Genomic DNA, 19,261 nt, shown 5'->3' on the forward strand with positions numbered 1-19,261 from the left:
ACACGAAATAAGAAACAAATACAAGACATTTTAAAACAAAAGGGTTGAGTATGACAGGTGAGGTTTGTCTATGACACCTGCTCCAGAGTCCGCTCCTGACCTCGACCAGCTCCTTATCACCTGAAAAAAATGGAGAATAAGGAATGAGTACAAGACTTAGTAAGTAGCCTACTTGTAGGCTCTTAATCGTGTCCTTGATATGCTAGGGTACCACATTCTTTGTTCTTGTTGTAAGTACTTAGGCCCTCTATTTCTTGTTCTTGACTTGGGGTCCTTATCTTGATCTTGAAGACCTTGGTCCATGGATTCTAAAACCATAGTTTTACTTTAAGGGCCTTAGTACTATGGTTCTTGGTTCTTGGTCTTTTGTTCTTGGTTCTTGTCCTTAGAACTAGAATCTTGATTCATGTTCTAGTTCTTGATCTTTCTCTGCTTCTTGGTACTTTCTAGGTTCTTGTTTTGTACTTGATTCGTTCTCCAAGACACCCCCCTACGATTTACGGCACTAGACATGCACCTGACAATCTTGTGTCCAAGGCTTCATGCGTTCCAAGCGACACAACCTTAACCTACGTCCAAGACTTCATGCGTTCCAAGCGACGTAGTCTTACCGCATCTTAAGGCTTGCCCTTCGATACGGTCTGCTAAACCTATGCCCAAGGCTTCGTGTGTTCCAAGAGGCATAGTCAGAAAACCTACATCCAAAGCTTCTTACATTCCAAGCGATGTAGTCTTACTACTACATCAAGAGCTTGCCCTATAATACAGTCTGCTTAACCTATGCCTAAGGCTTCATGCGTTCCAAGCAGCATAGTCTTGATGGTGTTAATACAACATATGCGGAAACAATTTGGATCTTAGGCACTCTTAGAACATCAATTATAGTAAACAACTAGCATGTTCATAAGTATTAAAACTCATGGTGTTTGAGTACTAACCTTTTGTAGTTCAAATTCCTTTTTCCTCATGAACCGGTTTTGAACCACCACTAGTATCTTCTCCATTATTCTCTGGCCTTAGAACGGGATTGTGGAATCGAGTGAGTGATTAAACTTAGGAGGGATTTAGTATATATGAAGAGAGAGAGTTTGTGAGAGTTTTTCTCAAGGGAGAAGTTACATGTACCTTGATCACTCAATTTATAGAGTCATATTTATATGTTCATGCAAATTTGAGATCACCAAATTTTGATACTCAAAATTCCACTCAAATGTTTGGGATTATGTGACAAGCATGTAAGTTTGAGTTAACCAAATTTTGACAATCAAAATTCCACTCAAATTTGTGGAGTTTATTTGGCAAGCATGCAAGTTTGGTTAAACCAAATTTTGATACCTCAAAATTCCACCAACTCAAACATGGATTTTTCCATTTAAGTGAAATTTTAATTCAACAATTAATTTGAATAATTAATTTAAAATTAAAGTAATATTAAATGATTAATTAAACTATTTAATTAATATTTAATATTAATTCAAAGTCAATCTTAATCAATTTCGACACATATTTTATTAAAATATTTAAATCTTATTTAAATATCTTTGATTCTCTCTTTTTGTTTAATTCATAAACAAAACAAAAACACGGTTAAATATATCATATATATGTAGCGCATATTCCCTAATTTGAATTCGAACACTTCGAATTCACTTGTCACACTGTTCTATGGTTTAGTCCGATATGAGCTAGCAGACGAACGTAATGGACCTATAGATCATGGGCTCCAACGATCCAAGATTAACCGATTAAACTCATTAACTTTGTTAACCAACATTCGTTAACTACTAGGACACTCCACTATAGCCTAGTAGTTGCACTCCCCTCACTATAGATATATTTCTGTCCATTTGATATAACCATGATTAGTAAGTCGATTCTTCACAGGTTGTTCGTAACTAGAGTTAGGTGAATTTACCGTTTTACCCCTAAAGTTACTTCTTGTTCCTTAAGTCCCACTGATCCTTTAATGAACAATTGATTTGTGGTCCAACCACCAAACTGAATCCCTCTCGGGCCAATGAGAGGGTGGGGTCCCTTGTTCAAGATCTAGAGTCAGTACTTAAGGGAACAACCTCTCTACTATCCCTAAAAGCGGGTAGGAGAGAATTCTATTTTGCACCCTATGTCCCCAGCTATTCACTCAGTCTTACCCTTGAAATGGGAGGCTTATTGAGTCGGCGAGCTCGGACCACTCTCACCCATGCAAATCTAAGGATAATTCTGAATAAACAGGAGTTCATAGTTAGCTCAGAATTAAGGTCGAGTTACCTAGGTCATCGAGTGAAAAAAATCAGTCTCAACAGTAAACGACATTATAAAGTGAGAGTAATTTTCTTCATGGTCCGATCTTATGCAATACTCATTGCATAGGACGCACCCACTCACATGTCTCCACATGTACAATTTAGTGATCACATTGTTTATAAAACTGAATTTTTCTTGATTTTCGACTTCATTTATTAAGCGCTGTGAGTATCAAAAAAATAAAAATAAAAATATATCTGGATAGCTGGACTTGAGATCTTGAATTCTTGTGAAGGAATCGATTTAATTCTAGTTACGATTTGGAAGATTGAAAAATCCAAAATAATTAGGTTGATATAGAATTTGACCAAAATCTGGAAATTGGATGAACTCAGGCAATCAGTGACGGACACTCGGCTGCCGGAAAGGGTGGACACGCGTCGAGCAACTGATGGAGAGACGTGTCTGGCGCCTCTACTGACACGCGTCCGACGATTGACCGGAAAACCCGACCCGCGCTCAGTGAAGCAACCCGACGACCCGCGGTCCAACTCGAAACCTACCGCCAATCCCTGTACGACACGGATGTTTATTTAGTTAGTGCTCTAAACTTTGGATGTTTAGAGCACCGATCTTGGTGATCCAAAGCACCGATCTTGGTGTTATTATCCAACTTCAAAATTTGGGATGTTTATTTAATACATGCTTATTATACTCATCACTCTGATCAACCAGGATATTCACATGTTCCAATCAAATTAAATGGAACAAATTACAATCCTATAGTAAATCATTTATGCATAAATCAAGAAAGTAGATCTTCAAGATATATCAAAGGCGATCTATATCGAGTTTTGCATCTTTCTAGAAAATTCAATAATTTCTTGAGAAGTCTAAAAATGCAAACTAATCAAAGGCAGTCTATTTATGAGTTTTGCATCTTTTTAGGAAATTCAATAATTTCTTGAGAAGTCTACAAATGCAAACGGGTCTATTTTTTGGTTTTGCATCTTTCTTGTAAATTCAATAAGTTCTCCAAAGTCTAAAAATGAAAACCAATCAAAGACTCTATTTTTTGGTTTTGCATCTTCCTTGGAAATTCAATAATTTCTTGAAAGTCTAAAAAGCAAACCAAGGTGTCCATAGTAAATATTATTTAGAGTTAACTTAACAGATATTTTCACTACTGGGAAGACAAAAAGTGTTATTGACCTACACTTTCTTCTCAAAGACAAGTTGAGTGTTATTGACCTACACTCTCTATTTTCACTACTAGAAGACAAAAGTGTTATTGACCTACACTCTCTTCTCCAAGACAACTTGGGTGCTATTGACCTACACTCCTAAAGACAACTTGGGTGTTATTGACCTACACTCGTAAAGACATGTTGGATGTGAATAACATGTACTCTCCAACTTGAGGGGAGTGTTGAGATATAATATTTAGAGAATTTATTGTTTATGGAATATATCTTATATATTATATTTTAATATTCTTTCCTTTATGATTTGATTGATAGTATATTTTATTTTGAGAACACACCTTCGATCCCAATTCTATTTCTATTTCTCATTCTTAACACTATCGTATGGATCCCAATACAAGGACACTTCAATCCTATTTCAAGAAATAAAGTAACTTGCTGGATTAAAATTTCACAACATTTCAAATACTAAACCTTGATAGACTATATCGTTTCGGGTAGAATTTGTGGGAAAGTGTCGAAATCATATCTATGGTCCATTTTCCTTCAAATTGAGAATTCATTTAGCTTTAGAGGATCTTGTTGAGTATCTTTGATGAAAGAATCGAGAGCTAAAACATGGGTTATCTTAAAGCTTCGCAAAAAATTATATTTGTTTTACTTCGCAAAAAAAATTTCCGTCTTTGTCATGAAATAGCAACCTGATTGCTTAAAAATCAAGTACTAACTTTTGAGTTTTTCTTGAGTAAGGGTAACCTTCTAATTACTTAAAAATCATGGGTTATCTTAAACCTCATCCTCAGATAGCATCTTGATTGCTTAAAAATCAAGGATGAACCCCAAGAATAACATAAACTTATAACACACCTCTTTCATGGTACTTAATAACCTTTAAAGTCTTAAAAGGATTCAATTGAGTGCATAATTCTTGATGTTATTTGATAGGAGCATTCTAGTCCATTTGTGTATATCATGAACATTTCATAATAACATGCATAGTATTATAAGGTTTTAACCTATCTCTTAAAGATTCTAGAAGGATCTTGAATTTTGATTTGGGGTTATTCGGGGTAACTTTGTCTTTTCCCATAATTCTAACTTGTACCCTTTGTTAGGATCGATACCAGTTGTTAGCTCTGATACAATTGTTAGGATCGATACCAGTTGTTAGCTCTGATACCAATTGTTAGGATTGGACAACAACGCACACGCTCGATCTAGATGAACACAAAGAATGGGATAGTGAAAATTGCAAGGAGAACTCTGGCTAAAAGAATTTTTCACTCTCAAACGACCATGAGCATCTTCACTGCACCATACCAATTGAGGTTTTGCACAACCTCAATATTCCAACATCAACACATTTTGTCAACATGTTTGCTGGATTCTTTGCACCCTCTATCTTCTCAAAACACATCACCATCTTCAACTAACATCGGAGTGAAATGGCATCGCCTTCTGTATTTTGAATGATAGACCGGGTTCCTCGCCAACAGCATGAGTCTCAGGAGTTTCTTGAGTATCTGCTACAACATCACTATATGAATCTTTTAGCAACTCAACCTCAACTCCCACTTGCTTCACCTCTGGTTTCTCAGCAAGAGTTTCAGGAGTTTCTTGAGTATCCGCTACAACATCACTCTGTGAATCTTTGAGCAACTCAACCTCGACTCCCACTTGCTTCACCTCTGGTTTCTCAGCAAGAGTCTCAGGAGTTTCATGAGTATCCGCTACAACATCACTCTGTGAATCTTTGAGCAACTCAACCTCAACTCTCACTTGCTTCACCTCTGGTTTCTCAGCAAGAGTCTCAGGAGTTTCATGAGTATCCGCTACAACATCACTCTGTGAATCTTTGAGCAACTCAACCTTAACTCCCACTTGCTTCACCTCTGGTTTCTCAACAAGAGTCTCAGGAGTTTCATGAGTATCCGCTACAACATCACTCTATGAATCTTTGAGCAACTCAACCTCAACTCCCACTTGCTTCACCTCTGGTTTCTCAGCAAGAGTCTTAGGAGTTTCTTGAGTATCCGCTACAACATCACTCTGTGAATCTTTGAGCAACTCAACCTCGACTCCCACTTGCTTCACCTCTGGTTTCTCAGCAAGAGTCTCAGGAGTTTCATGAGTATCCGCTACAACATCACTCTGTGAATCTTTGAGCAACTCAACCTCAACTCCCACTTGCTTCACCTCTGGTTTCTCAGCAAGAGTCTCAGGAGTTTCATGAGTATCAGCTACAACATCACTTTGTGAATCTTTGAGCAACTCAACCTCAACTCCCACTTGCTTCACCTCTGGTTTCTCAACAAGAGTCTCAGGAGTTTCATGAGTATCCGCTACAACATCACTCTATGAATCTTTGAGCAACTCAACCTCAACTCCCACTTGCTTCACCTCTGGTTTCTCAGCAAGAGTCTCAGAAGTTTCTTGAGTATCTGCTACAACATCACTCTGTGAATCTTTGAGCAACTCAACATCAACTCCCACTTGCTTCACCTCAGGTGTTTCAGCAAGAGTCTTCCGGCCCATGCAACCTCCTCTGGAGTTTCAGCGACGCTTCCAGCCGACGCTTCCAGCCAACGCAACCCCCTCTGGAGTTTCAGCGACGATTCCGGCCGACACAACCTCCTTTGAAGTTTCAGCGACGCTTCCGGCCGACACAACCCCCTCTGGAGTTTCACCGACGCTTCCGGCCGACACAACCCCCTCTGGAGTTTCAGCGACGCTTCCGGCCGACACAACCCCGCTGGAGTTTCAGCGACGCTTCCGGCCGACACAACCCCCTCTGGAGTTTCAGCAACGCTTCCGGCCGACACAACCCCGCTGGAGTTTCAGCGACGCTTCCGGCCCACACAAACCCCCTCTGGAGTTTCAGCGACGCTTCTGGCCCACACAAACCCCCTCTGGTGTTTCAGCGACGCTTCCGGCCGACACAACCCCCTCTGGAGTTTCAGCGATGCTTCCGGTACTTTTCTTCAATTCTCTAACAGTCTTTGTGAAGCTAACTCGTTTATGTTTGCTCATAACGCAGTTCTCACAAGGACTCATAACAATCTCCGCATCAAATACACCTTGTTCATAACCGACGGTTTTTCGTACATATTTGACAGCGTCTTCAACAGACCTGACGTTGTCTTCTCCTTGATAATATTGAACGCCACGTTTCTGGATAGCGTCAACCGGATCATCCCCAAGTCTTGTTGATCCTTGAGCTTCCACTGTTCCGTGGTCATGGTATCCGGCTTCACCCCCAACAGAGATTCGTGAAGATCTTTCTGGTACAGATAATCTTCAATCTGCATTTTCCAGAAACCGAAATCGGATCCATCGAACTTCTCAATTCCAATCTTTGAACTTTCCATCTTCACAGATCGTGGTGACTTCCGCCTGGCTCTGATACCGCCTGGCTCTTACACCGCCTGGCTTTGACTTCCGCCTTGCTCTAACTTCCGCCTGGCTCTGACACCGCCTGGCTCTGACTTCCGCCTGGCTCTGATACCAGTTGTTAGGATCGATACCAGTTGTTAGCTCTGATACAATTGTTAGGATCGATACCAGTTGTTAGCTCTGATACCAATTGTTAGGATCGCACAATAACGCACATGCTCGATCTAGATGAACACAAAGAATGGGATAGTGAAAATTGCAAGGAGAACTTTGGCTGAAAGGATTTTTCTTTTTATTGATGACTTCAGGTATGTACAACAGGAGAGTACAGAGAATAGAAAAGTACATTTTCAAAGCTCTACCGGACCAGATATATATATGGTTTAGTTTACTATATATAGCTTTACCAGATTTAGCCATCTACTATATATAGCTATTTACCATATATAGCTTTACCGGATATAGCTTTACTATATATAGCTTTACCAAATATAGCTTTACGGGATATAACCGTTGACCAAGCTATAAATAAGTATCAGACTCCATAGCCTAACACCCTTAACATGTTTTATAACCTTCGTGAGATCTGGTATAGTCCTTCACTAGGTCATCGTAGTTAAGTCTCTTATAACCTTAAGAAATCCTTATAGTCTTGAAAACTTTTGAAGGTCCTTATTAAAGGCATTTTGGTCTTTTACCACATTTCTTGGTTTAGGTTCTTAAACTCTTCCAAACGCAATGAAACTTGGGTAAACCTTTATGTTTTTATAAATAGGTCTTCCTTAAATCCTTAAGTTATTGGGAGGGGTTGAGTCTTGAAATATCTTAAAGATCTCTAGGAGCATTTAAGTCATTTAAACTTTTAGTTCATGGTATAGAGTATAAACGTTCTCCAATGAATTTAAAATTTTACATGATCTTTAAAGACTATAAAATAAGCTTTTATGAAGTTTTTTCACATTTAGAGATCATTTGGGTCATGAACCGGAGGTAGTTTACCATAGGGTCATCATGGTTATTTTGCATCGTTACTTAGTTTAGCTATTTATCCTTATCCAATGACCAAAAATTTCATATATCACTTGAACATATTATATTATGCCTAGTATAAAATTTCATAGACACGAAGTTCATTTAATAGATTATTTTAACGTTACTTGATTCCTAAGCAAAACGTTTGGTTTAGGGCCTAACTCATGGTCCTTGGGTCATTTCTTCTACATTCATATTGAATTCCAAGCAATTACTACAAGTATTTCTAAAGAAAAATCTAAGATGACTTCTTACCTCATCGTTGACATTCGAGTCCTCGATTCTTAAGATTTCGACATAGCATTTCATCAAAATCAAAATTCATCAAAATATGCATATGAGTCTAGTTTCTGGAAGTATCTCGATGCACATAAAACACATAAATTCATCAAAATATGCATATGAGTCGTGTATGCATAATACTAGCCATGGCTTTCATCATACATCGTCATCACTATAGTATATATCTATAACATGTCATAGCAAAATATACATAGCATTTCATAACATACATAGAATCAGATACTAGGACACTACATAACATACATAACATAGCATCATAGGTCAACACATAACGTACATAGCGTAACATAACATTCCTAGTTATGATACATGCACGAGGCATGTGTCATCATACATCACACAATTCTTTCAACCAACCAACAATAGAGTCACTTACTTGTTTTGCCTTGGTCGGAGTCTCTAAATATTCTTAAAGTTGGTCTGTGATTGTACTTCAACATCCAATTTAACCTATATGAACCCATGACACAATAATATGATACATTTACAAACTTGATTTAGCAAAAAGAATACTCTCAACTCTTAGCTAAAAGTATTGAATACCCTCTTCTTCAAAAGATCGTTTTTGGACAGAGTAATAGAACAAGGTCTTACCATCTCGATTTCCACATTATGTGATTGTCCTACACTGCCCTCTATGTAACACACCAACGTGAGTTTCGAGAATACAAATCTCAATGTTTAGACTTTTTGGTTCCACTATCTCGATCACTGTCTACAAGTGTGTTCTATGTGTTGAAGGGGTGAAGCGAGGGATTTAATAGGGGAGGTTGGTAGTGGTTTTCCTTGGCATGATCTCCGATGGATCGCGATTTGGTGCGATTTGAAAAAAAAAAAATTCTTTTTTTTTTCTTTCTTAAATAACTACCCGAACAAAATGAATTATGTTTATTTAAGTGAAAAAATTTACTTCCTATTTTACTTGGTCTTTTTTGTTTTCAAGCCACTTGCAACTTGTAAAAATCAGGTCGTGACAATAGATGACGACAAAGATAAATAGATCAAAGTCTTAATTGAAATAGAGGTCATTTACCCATCTCAATGTGGATTTGTAGATCTTCATTATAGGGTTAAAAAGTTATAACATATGAATAAATTTATAAAAGGAAAAGTAGGTGTAGAGAAGAAAATAGAGACCTTTAAAATAAGACTCATAAGATAAAGTAAAATGGGAGTTTTTGCCTAATATGAAATATGTGAAATTAATATTTTAAATTCTTTTCTAAAAAACAAAATCTTAAACAAAGTGTTCCCATAAACTATCAAAAGCAAAATAATTATAAAAGAAGCAAAAGTTCATTTGTTAAATAAATTTGACGTTTGGATCTTTGCATAGAAGATTTGATAGAAGTAAAACCTATGATTTTGAAAAGGTTATAATGACCTTCTAGAAAATTATGAATGACTTAGTGGATTTGAAGATTAGTAGTGTGGTTGATTTAATATTTCAATCTAAAATAAAAGGTTGACTAGTTAACCTCATTTGGACTACCTCATTATGTAAAGAAGTTTTTAAGGAAAGGTGTTAACTTAGTTTTAGTTTTAGACCACATGTATGAAAAATCACTTAGAGATTTCTTTTAAAGAGGTTTCCAGAAATCTTGGTCTTGTGTTCGAATAATAGTGAACAAAACTTTATGAAAAAGATAAGTATGGGAGGAGTTGAAGTAAGTAAATTAAAGACTCACCAAAGCTTTTTCTATATGTTTAGATGTAAGTTTGCTTGACTTTAATTTTGTTAATGCTAAATAAAATCAAAATTGATTTCAATGTTTATGTTGTGTGGATCATATGTGCTCTACCAACATGTTTTAATTCATATATTGACAAATAATGTTCATCCATGTATATGTTAGTCAATTAAAACATGCTCGAGATATTTTTACTCGTGCTCAGTTTCTCCATAGAAAACCAGTCCACACCCGATGGTTGTTTCTCAACACTTGATTGTTGATGGATCTCCTTTCTTTGATCTTACTTTCTATTGATATCTTGTTGGTGCCCTTCAGTACTTGACAATTACACGAATCGATATTGTCCATTCTGTCAATTTTTGCATGCCCCTACTGTAGATCACTTTCTTGGTTTCAAGCGTATTCTTCGCTATGTCAAGGGAATACTCTACTTTGGCGAAATACTCTACTTTGACATTACCTTTCGTTCATCCATTGTTCCTAGTGCGCGAGTGGCTTATTCGGATGCTAACTGGGCTATCTGTCTTGATACTCATGAACATACTCAAATTTAGTGAAGATCCAATAGTTGAAATTGAAGATACAAAGGATTTTCTCATCACGGTCACTACTTTAGATTAGATTTTCTGATCCGTGATATTTAATTATCCCGAAGTTCAAGGGTATTATACGATTTTTCAAATATTTTATTTTTATTTTTCTAAACTTTTTCTAAATTTTTTTTATCCTTTGTTAGGTAATTTTCCAGTTCTTGAACACCTTGAAATTCCTTCGGGATAAAAAATTAAAAATTCAGAAAATTTCTTAAAAATTGGAACTACAACATTTTGGTCCATGTTTTTCCAAAGGCCTTCAAGTCCCTAAAATTATTTTTGGGTTATAGAGATAGTTGTTTATTTATAGATTAATGAATGGATATATATATATATATATATATATATATATATATATATAATAAAACGGTATATGGTAAGTGGTAAATTGTCATATAAAGAATATGTAGAGTAGATGCGATATATGGTAAAATAATATAGGGTAGATAATTATATGGAATAGATTGTTTTATCTAGTAAAGCTGTATAATAAACTGAACGTGCTCTAAATATATACTTTTTGCATTCTTTGTATTCTCTCTATAAATGCTTGAAGTCATCAATATAAACGTTTAGCCAATATTTCTACTTGATTTTTCTCCCTCATATTCTTTGTGTTTATCTCGATCAAGTGTGTGTTCCTGTGCGATCCTAACAATATTAGTTAAGGCATTGAAATGACTTGTTTAAGATTTTTGTCCTTACTTCAATGCCTTAATTCTTTTCTTTACGTTCTTTGCGCCATACAACATGATTAGTGGCCCAATTCCTAGGACTTTTGAGATCTACTCCATACTAATCATTCTTGGGACTATGCCTTCCTACAAAGATATGGAATTACGTTGGAGATTGACTTTAGTTATAAATACATCATGCTTTGTCATATATACATTGAATGAGCGAGCAAGAAGCATGAGGATTCATTCTGGACTACTAAAGACATTTTGGGCTGATGCTGTGAACACAGCAGCATATTTGATTAATAGAGGGTCGTCCGTACCCTTGAAGTTCAAATTGCCAGAAGAAGTATGGACAGGAAAAGAACTTAAGTACTCTCACTTGAGAACTTTTGGTTGTACTGCGTATGTTCACGTTGATCCAGAGAAGAGAGACAAGCTTGGTGCTAAGACTGTGAAATGCTACTTCATTGGCTATGACTCTAACATGTTCGGGTACAAGTTTTGGGATGGCAAGAATAGGAAATTTCTAAGACATTGCGATGTGACCTTTGATGAAAATGTCCTGTACAAGGACAAAGAGAAGATAAACTCTAAGACTACGAAGCAAGTGGGTGTTGAGCTTGAGTTGCAGGAAAACTCACCCAGTGATGTAACAGCAAAAGCTCAAGAAACTCCTGATTCTATTGCTGAAGAACTAGACGTGGAGCAAGTGACACCTGAGCAGGTGTTGAGGAGATCATCCAGAACTATCAGAGCATCATATAGATACTCACCCTCATTACATTATCTGTTGCTGACTGACGAAGGAGAACCAGAGTCCTTTGATGAGGCCCTACAAGTGGAAGATTCAACCAAGTGGAAGCAATCCATGGATGATGAGATGAGCTCACTTGAAAAGAATAATACGTGAGTGCTGACTGAGTTATCTACAGGAAAGAGAGCTCTGTTGAACAAATGGGTGTTCAAAATCAAGGTTGAACCAGATGGCAGAAGGAGGTTAGGGCTCGGTTAGAAGTTAAAGGATATTCACAATGAAAAGACTGTTGTGAAATTAACTACTATCCGAATTCTGCTGAGTATTGTTGCATCGATGAATTTTCACCTTGAGAAAATGGATGTAACAACGATGTTTTTACATGGAGATTTAGATGAGGAGATCTATATGCAACAACCAGAAGGATTTGCAGCTCCAGGGAAGGAGCACATGGTGTGAGCTCAATAAGAGCTTGTATGGACTGATACAAGCACCGAGACAATGGTACAAGAAGTTTGACTCCTTCATGTGCAAGAGTGGTTTCCACAGGAGTGAAAAGGATCTGTGTTGTTACCTCAAGAAATACACTGATTCTTATGTATTTCTACTCCGGTATGTGGATGATATACTGATTGCTGGATCAAGTATGAGGGAGATGAACCACTTGAAGGCAAGCTTGCCTTCAGTATTTGAGAGGAAGGATTTGGGTGAAGCGAAGCAGATTCTTAGGATGAGGATTTCTCAAGATAGATCTGCTGGCACATTAAATCTATCCCAAGAGCAGTACGTTGAGAAGGTGTTGTCCAAATTCAAGATGAATGATGTGAAACCCATGACTACGCCCTTGACAAATCGTATTAAATTGTCAAAGTGCCAATCTCCCAAGACAGTTAAGGAACGTGAGCACATTCAGTTCCTTACGCTTCTGCAGTTGGGAGTTTGATGTATGCTATGGTCTGCACTAGACTTGATATAACACATGTAGTGGGAATTGTTAGCAAGTACATGACAAATCTAGGGAAAGAACATTGGGAAGCTGTGAAGTGGCTTCTGAGATATCTCAGAGGCATATCCAATACTTCACTTTGTTATGGTAATGACAAAGTAGTTATGCAAGATCTTGTGGATGCTAATCGGAGTGGAGATGTAGACTCTAGCAAGAGCACATCTAGATATACCTACACTATAGATGGAACATTAGTGAGTTGGATGTCCAACCTTCAAAAATGCGTCGCTCTTTCATCTACTGAGGTTGAGTACGTGGCAATAGCTGAAACTGGAAAGAAGATGATATGGATGACACACTATCTAGAAGAATTAGGTAGGAAGCACTGCAAGAAGATTCTTTATACAGATAGTTAGAGTGCGATACAGTTGGTGAAAAATTCAGTCTATCATTCAAGGACAAAACAACCTTAGAAGGTGATACCATTTCACTCGCAGGTTAGTGGAAGAAGGTGATATGTGTTTGGAGAAGATAGAGGGTGCAAAGAATCCGGCAGACATGTTGACAAAATGTGTTGATGTTGGAAAATTAAGGCCATGCAAAGCCTTAATTGGTATAATGCACTGAAGAGGTTGATGATTGTTTAAGAATGAAATTCTTGGTTGACTAGGATCCGTCTCCAAGTGGGAGAATTGTTAGGTTATGGAGCCTGCTATTTATTTATAGCAACATAGTAAAACTATATCCGGTAAAGCAATATATGGTAAATAGCTATATCTATATATATATATATATATATATATATAATAGATGGTTAAAACTGGTAAAACTACATATATAAACTGAACCATATATATATCCTAGCTTTGAAAATGTACTCTTCTCTCTCTCATACATACTCAAAAATTTAAATCCTTTAGTTAGAGTTCTTCTTGCATTCTCTCTCTCCTATTTCTTTGTGTTCATCTAGATCGAGTGTGTGCGTTGTTGTGTGATCCTAGCAATTTCCTCTTTTATTCTCTACTTAAATAGGATTTTATCTCGAACTTGTTAGCTATTAAAGTCTTTTCACTCTCTCCCATCTTTAGCTTATTCTCACTCTCTCTCCCATGAAGGTATTTTCACACTTTTATTGTGTTGTTTGGAAGACGTCTCCACAAGTTAAGTGTTGATTTTTAATAAATACGAGAGCCATAGTCCAATATGTATTTCTTTCATAAAAAAATTTACAATGGTTCCACTTGTTCTCATATTTTAGTGATCTAAATTTGAAAGGACCAAAAATAAAAATAAAAACCCCAAATTGACCCCTCAAGAAAATTAAATTAATTAAGGGCACTTCACATTTCTTCCCGGCCCTCCGTAGTAAAAATAATTTCCCCAAACTCTATTAATCCGAGGTTGAATATTATAGCAATTTGGATGATCTGCCACAACCTTCAAATTGGACAATGGAATCAAACTATTATCCCAATTCATAACCTTCAGATTTCGAAAATAAGAAGCTTTTTGGAATCCTTCGCCTGCGAAATGCCCGCTCCCCATTTCTGTCGCCGTGTGAAATCCCCACGCCCTCGAATTCACCACCTCTCCGCCAAACTGTATCGTCGTTGCGTGGCTTTGAAGGTGAGTGAACAAAAACGCCGGCCAGTACCCGACCATCTCACCCGACCCGAATTCCAACCACCAATTCCCATTCTTCGGATCCTTTGAACAACCACAGACAACAACCTTCAATTAAAATTGGACTCACAATCTTCAAGAAAAGGCATGAAATTGAAATGGGTTACCTTCCGAACCAGTAAACTAATATCGAATTGGGCGCCATTGTAGGAGGAAGTTGGAGCAATTGCAGCTCCAATGGCGATTCTACGGTTGGTTTGAACGAAGCCTGGACAGAGTAAATTGTAGCAGCCTGTTGCTTGATATGCGTCGGACTGTTCATCCAAAAAGTTACGGTCATTTCATTTTCAATCTGATTTTGTTGCTAATTTTTATGTTTTAATATTATTACTGTCCAATAAGTGAACAATCTTGGATTGTTGTCTCCATACAGCTCTCGGTCAACTTGTAGAGAAAAGTTAGGCATATAAATTGAAATTTGTATGGACTAGAAGATTGATTCGGTTTAGAAAGTTGCCTGCCACCCTGCTTCAATGGTGTTGAGATCATGTGGGAAAGAGTTTGGAAAGAGTTCGTGGAAGATTGTGAAGGGTGTCATGGTTGTTGCACGTGGCAAAAAATCTAGAACCTTATACTGTAAGGACTTGCACACGCCTTTTATTACCTCAGAGAAAAATGATTACAAGGGAAAAAAGAGAAAACATTATTGAAAGAAAGGAAAAGTAACAAAACCCAAAATGAATGTTTTATTCTACCCTACGGTTTATTATGCAAATACATTTCATCCTATACTAACCTATACTAATGATGCAACCAAATTCAGCCTAGACTACGAAATGGAAAAAACAAACAACTACCCTATGCATGTGCCACGGTCCCGGGGTGTACGAAGGCGCCGTCGTTATCACATGGGTGCCTTGCCCTTATCTGCAAAAGTAAAGTAGCACGAGGCTTGAGTATTTCTAGAATACTCAGTAAGTGACCCCCTATCGAGGTTATGCGACAAACACATGCAATGAAATGATGGGACCTATCGTTTCGTTTTCCCTACAGTGTAATCCTAACAGATAATCGTGGTAGTGTACCATATACTCTACACGTAACCCATACGTGCGAGTATGGGCTCACCAGCTAGTTCGCACACCGCTGGGCCACTGTCCCTAGCTGGTGGGCATGCTCTGAGAGCCCTTATACCGGGACTCGTTAAAACTAGAACCGTCACGGCAGCGCTATGCAAGGCATAACGATCGTTGTCCTACCATTGGATGTACGCGTCCGTACCCTCGTGATGGGATAGGTGTATCCCCCCAAATGCATGAACACACAATATGCATGAGGTCCAACTAGTCCTACAGTTATCATTAATTAACATAACCCCGTGTCACGTTTTCATGCTTACATGTCATTCTCATTCTCATTTCGTTACATATCATACATATTCCTAGCGGGGTTATGTTTCATGCAATTTACCGTATTTCATGTCATACAATCCATACAGTTACATTCAAATACTCATATAAACAAGCCATAATCACACAAGGGCCACACACCGTCACATGCATAACATATCACATCAACTAAGCAGCATACATAACATACATTCACGTTCACATGATTTCGTACTGAAGCACATTAAGCTAACACACAATTTAATGACACGTGCATATCCACGGGCACGTGCCAACATATAGCAATTAACGTGTAACCTACGACGGGTGAGCCACTTACTTGGTAGGCCTTAGCCGAAATACTCCCTAGAATATAACGTAAGCTCCTAGCTCATCGTGGACGTTCTACGCTTTCGTTGGTGGTTGGTTCCTATTGGTTCATTAGTCACTTTCGTTAGTATTTCACAAATAATAATAAATTCCCAACTGGAATTTGTGAAATACGACCTTAAAATGTTTCAGTTTACCTTAAACAGGGCCGAAACTAGGTCCAGGAGGGTCGGAATGGTGTCAAACGGGCTGGAAACAGGTTTCCCAAGCCGAATAAGCCGCCGGAGCCGAGGAGCCGCCGTCGAGCCGATTAAGCTGCCAGAGCCAATAGGAGACGCGCTGCAGACGTGCCACATGGCACAATCATAGAGCGACATGTGTGCAGGAGTCTCGGGTCAAGGCGCGGGTTAACGGATCGCTCGCAGGTCTCAGGCCGAACGCGGGTGACGGGCCGTTCGCGGGTGACTGGCCGTGCGCGGTGATGGGCCGGTTGCGGGTGAAGGGCTGGGGTGTTTGGGCCACGGGAAACATCGGTTCTGGGCCGACCAAAGGAACGGGGTTCGGTTTGGGTAGCCGGATCTGGCTCACGGGTTGGACTTCGTCCTCTTCGCCCGACAGCCTGCGTGATTTTCCGGCGACCTCTCTCTCTCCTCGACAATGTCGTTCCGACGTCCTTTTTCCCTCTTTTTTTCCTCCATTCCCGAGTTTATTCTTCACCCTAACCCTGTTTTTTGTAAAGATTTCGTTGGTAAAGACCTCACACTCCTGGATCTGGAGAAGCTCAGAAGTCCGCCGTTTCGTCTTCCTTGTCGACGGTGTTCAGCGTACGGGATTCGTTTAAAACCTACTCCTGATGTGTGTAAAGGGTTCTGGGATTACTTTTGTGGTGTAAAATGGGGGGTTTTGACGTCGATTCGTATGGTTCAGCTTCGCCTGAGTTCCGTCGATTTTCTGTTCCTTCTCCTTTTTCTTCACTATTTTCGTTTCTTTGCAGGTTCTTTCAGGGTGGCTGAAGGTCGGGGACGCGATTTGTGGCATCCCAGCCCTCGGCCGCCCTTTGTGGGTCGTGTGCGAGCGAAAACTCCAGCGTTCGCTGGAGTTTTTGGCTCTGCCGACGACCCTCATTTATTTATTTATTATTATTTTTTTTGTTTGGTTTCGTTACGTTACCCTACCCCTAAAAAGAACTTTCGTCCTCGAAAGTCTCGAACTCGTGGATCAACTCGGGATATTTTTTCTTTATTTTCTCCTCTCGTTCCCAAGTAATTTCCTCGACTTGGTGGTTACGCCACAATACCTTAACGAAACCTATACTCCTATTACGTAGGGCTTTCACCTCTCGGGCTAGAATTTTAATCGGTTTCTCCTGGTAACTTAAATTTTCCTCAATTTTGAGAGGTTTGTAGTCTATTACGTGCGTCGAGTCTGCAATATATTTCCTTAACATGAACACAAGAAATACATCGTGTACGCTTGAAAGTGAAGGTGGTAACGCTAGTTTGTAAGCTACCGAATCTTAGAATACCTTTCATGGGAGCTACTTTTAGGAACACTCGGTCCCCCTCTTCGAACTCTAAATTCCTACGCCTAACGTCGGCGTAGCTCTTTTGCCTACTCCTTGCGGTACGCATTCTTACTCTAATTTTTTGTATTGCCTCGTTGGTGACGCGGACCAGCTCGGGTCCTACCAGTTCTCGTTCTCCTACTTCGTCCCAGTACAATGGGGATTCTACATCGTTTTCCATACAACGCTTCAAAGGGTGCCATCCCGATGGTTGCTTGGAAGCTGTTATTGTAAGAGAATTCCATTAAGTGCAGTTTGGTGTCCCAACTCCCTGTGAAATCCATTGTGCATGCTCGAAGCATGTATTCCAGAATTTGGTTTAATCGTTCTGTTTGGCCATCCGTTTGTGGGTGGAAGGCGGTGCTAAAGTCAAGGCGAGTACCCATCGCTTTTTGGAGTCCGCGCCAAAAGGCCGACGTAAAACGCGAGTCCCGATCCGACACAATTGACACCGGTACTCCATGCAACCTCACAATTTCTTTAACATACAGTTGAGCCCAATTGTCTACTGTATATGTTGCCTTACCAGGTAAAAAGTGAGCCGACTTCGTCAGACGGTCCACAACCACCCAGATTACCGTATAGCCCTTTAATGTTTTAGGTAGGCCTACTATGAAATCCATGGCAATGTTTTCCCATTTCGATTCCAGTATACTTAGAGATTGTAGTAGCCCGGCGGTTTTCTGCCTAGGGGCTTTTACTTGTTGGCACACCAGACACTTACTCACGTACTCCGCGATATCCTTTTTCATACTTCGCCACCAGAAGTGTTGTTTCAAGTCTTGATACATCTTTGTTCCACCTGGATGTATCGAGAAGGTTGAATTGTGTGCCTCAGTTAGGATTTCATTCTTTATTTCGCTCATGGGTGGGACACATAAATGCCCTTGACATAATAATCCGTCATCTGTTGACTTAGAGAATCTGTCCACTGGGCCTACTTCCAATTGGTCTAGGATTTTACTTAGGCTTGGATCCCCACGTTATGAGTCTATGATCCTTTGTCTGAGCGTAGGGCGCACTGTCAGTCGGGCTATTTGGGCTACAACTTCTTTGGTTACTACCACTATATCAGCCCGTTCGAAATCAGTTCGCACTCGTGGCTCCCTGGTGATGAGGGCCGACGAGTGTACTGCTTTTCGACTCAGTGCATCAGCGACTACGTTTGCTTTTCCATGGTGGTACTGGATGTCTATGTCGTAATCTTTTACTTGCTCTAATCATGTACGTTGCCTCATGTTCAATTCTTTTTATGTGAACAAATATTTTAGGCTTTTGTGGTCCGTGTAGATCTGGGTCTTTTCGCCATACAGGTAGTGTCGCCAAATTTTTAACGCGAACACTACTGCTGCCAGCTCCAAATCATGTGTAGGATAGTTTTTCTCGTAATCTTTTAGTTGGCGTGACGCATATGCAACCACCTTGCCATGTTGCATCAGTACACAACTTAATCCCTTTTTGAACGCGTCACTGTAAATCACATATCCCACAGAACTTTCTGGAACTGTGAGC

The 19,261-nt window shown here is 39.1% G+C and overlaps 1 protein-coding gene across 1 annotated transcript; it reads right to left on the reverse strand.

Moving 5' to 3' along the window:
• Positions 1 to 14,173: 14,173 nt before the first annotated feature.
• Positions 14,174 to 16,562, reverse strand: LOC147790927 (protein neprosin-like). Its single transcript, XM_087127871.1, has 3 exons — positions 16,383 to 16,562; positions 14,635 to 14,781; positions 14,174 to 14,575 (listed from the first exon to the last, which is right to left on the reverse strand). Exons 1-3 carry the CDS (start codon positions 16,560 to 16,562, stop codon positions 14,174 to 14,176), a joined length of 729 nt encoding a protein of 242 aa, XP_086983997.1.
• Between the last annotated feature and the right edge of the window lie 2,699 nt (positions 16,563 to 19,261).

The sequence above is a fragment of the Cucurbita pepo genome, chromosome 10 (assembly GCF_057944985.1).
Source record: "Cucurbita pepo subsp. pepo isolate OVF chromosome 10, ASM5794498v1, whole genome shotgun sequence".
Lineage (NCBI taxonomy): Eukaryota > Viridiplantae > Streptophyta > Magnoliopsida > Cucurbitales > Cucurbitaceae > Cucurbita > Cucurbita pepo.

Excerpts from the sequence above, each read along its gene's own strand:
- LOC147790927 (XM_087127871.1), bottom strand. The coding sequence starts at position 16,562 with ATGTCGCTCTATGATTGTGCCATGTGGCACGTCTGCAGCGCGTCTCCT. Across the intron at positions 14,782-16,382 it reads TAGTTTCGGCCCTGTTTAAG|TCCGACGCATATCAAGCAAC; the intron begins GTAAACTGAAAC and ends TTGGATGAACAG. Across the intron at positions 14,576-14,634 it reads TTAGTTTACTGGTTCGGAAG|GTTGTTGTCTGTGGTTGTTC; the intron begins GTAACCCATTTC and ends TTTTAATTGAAG.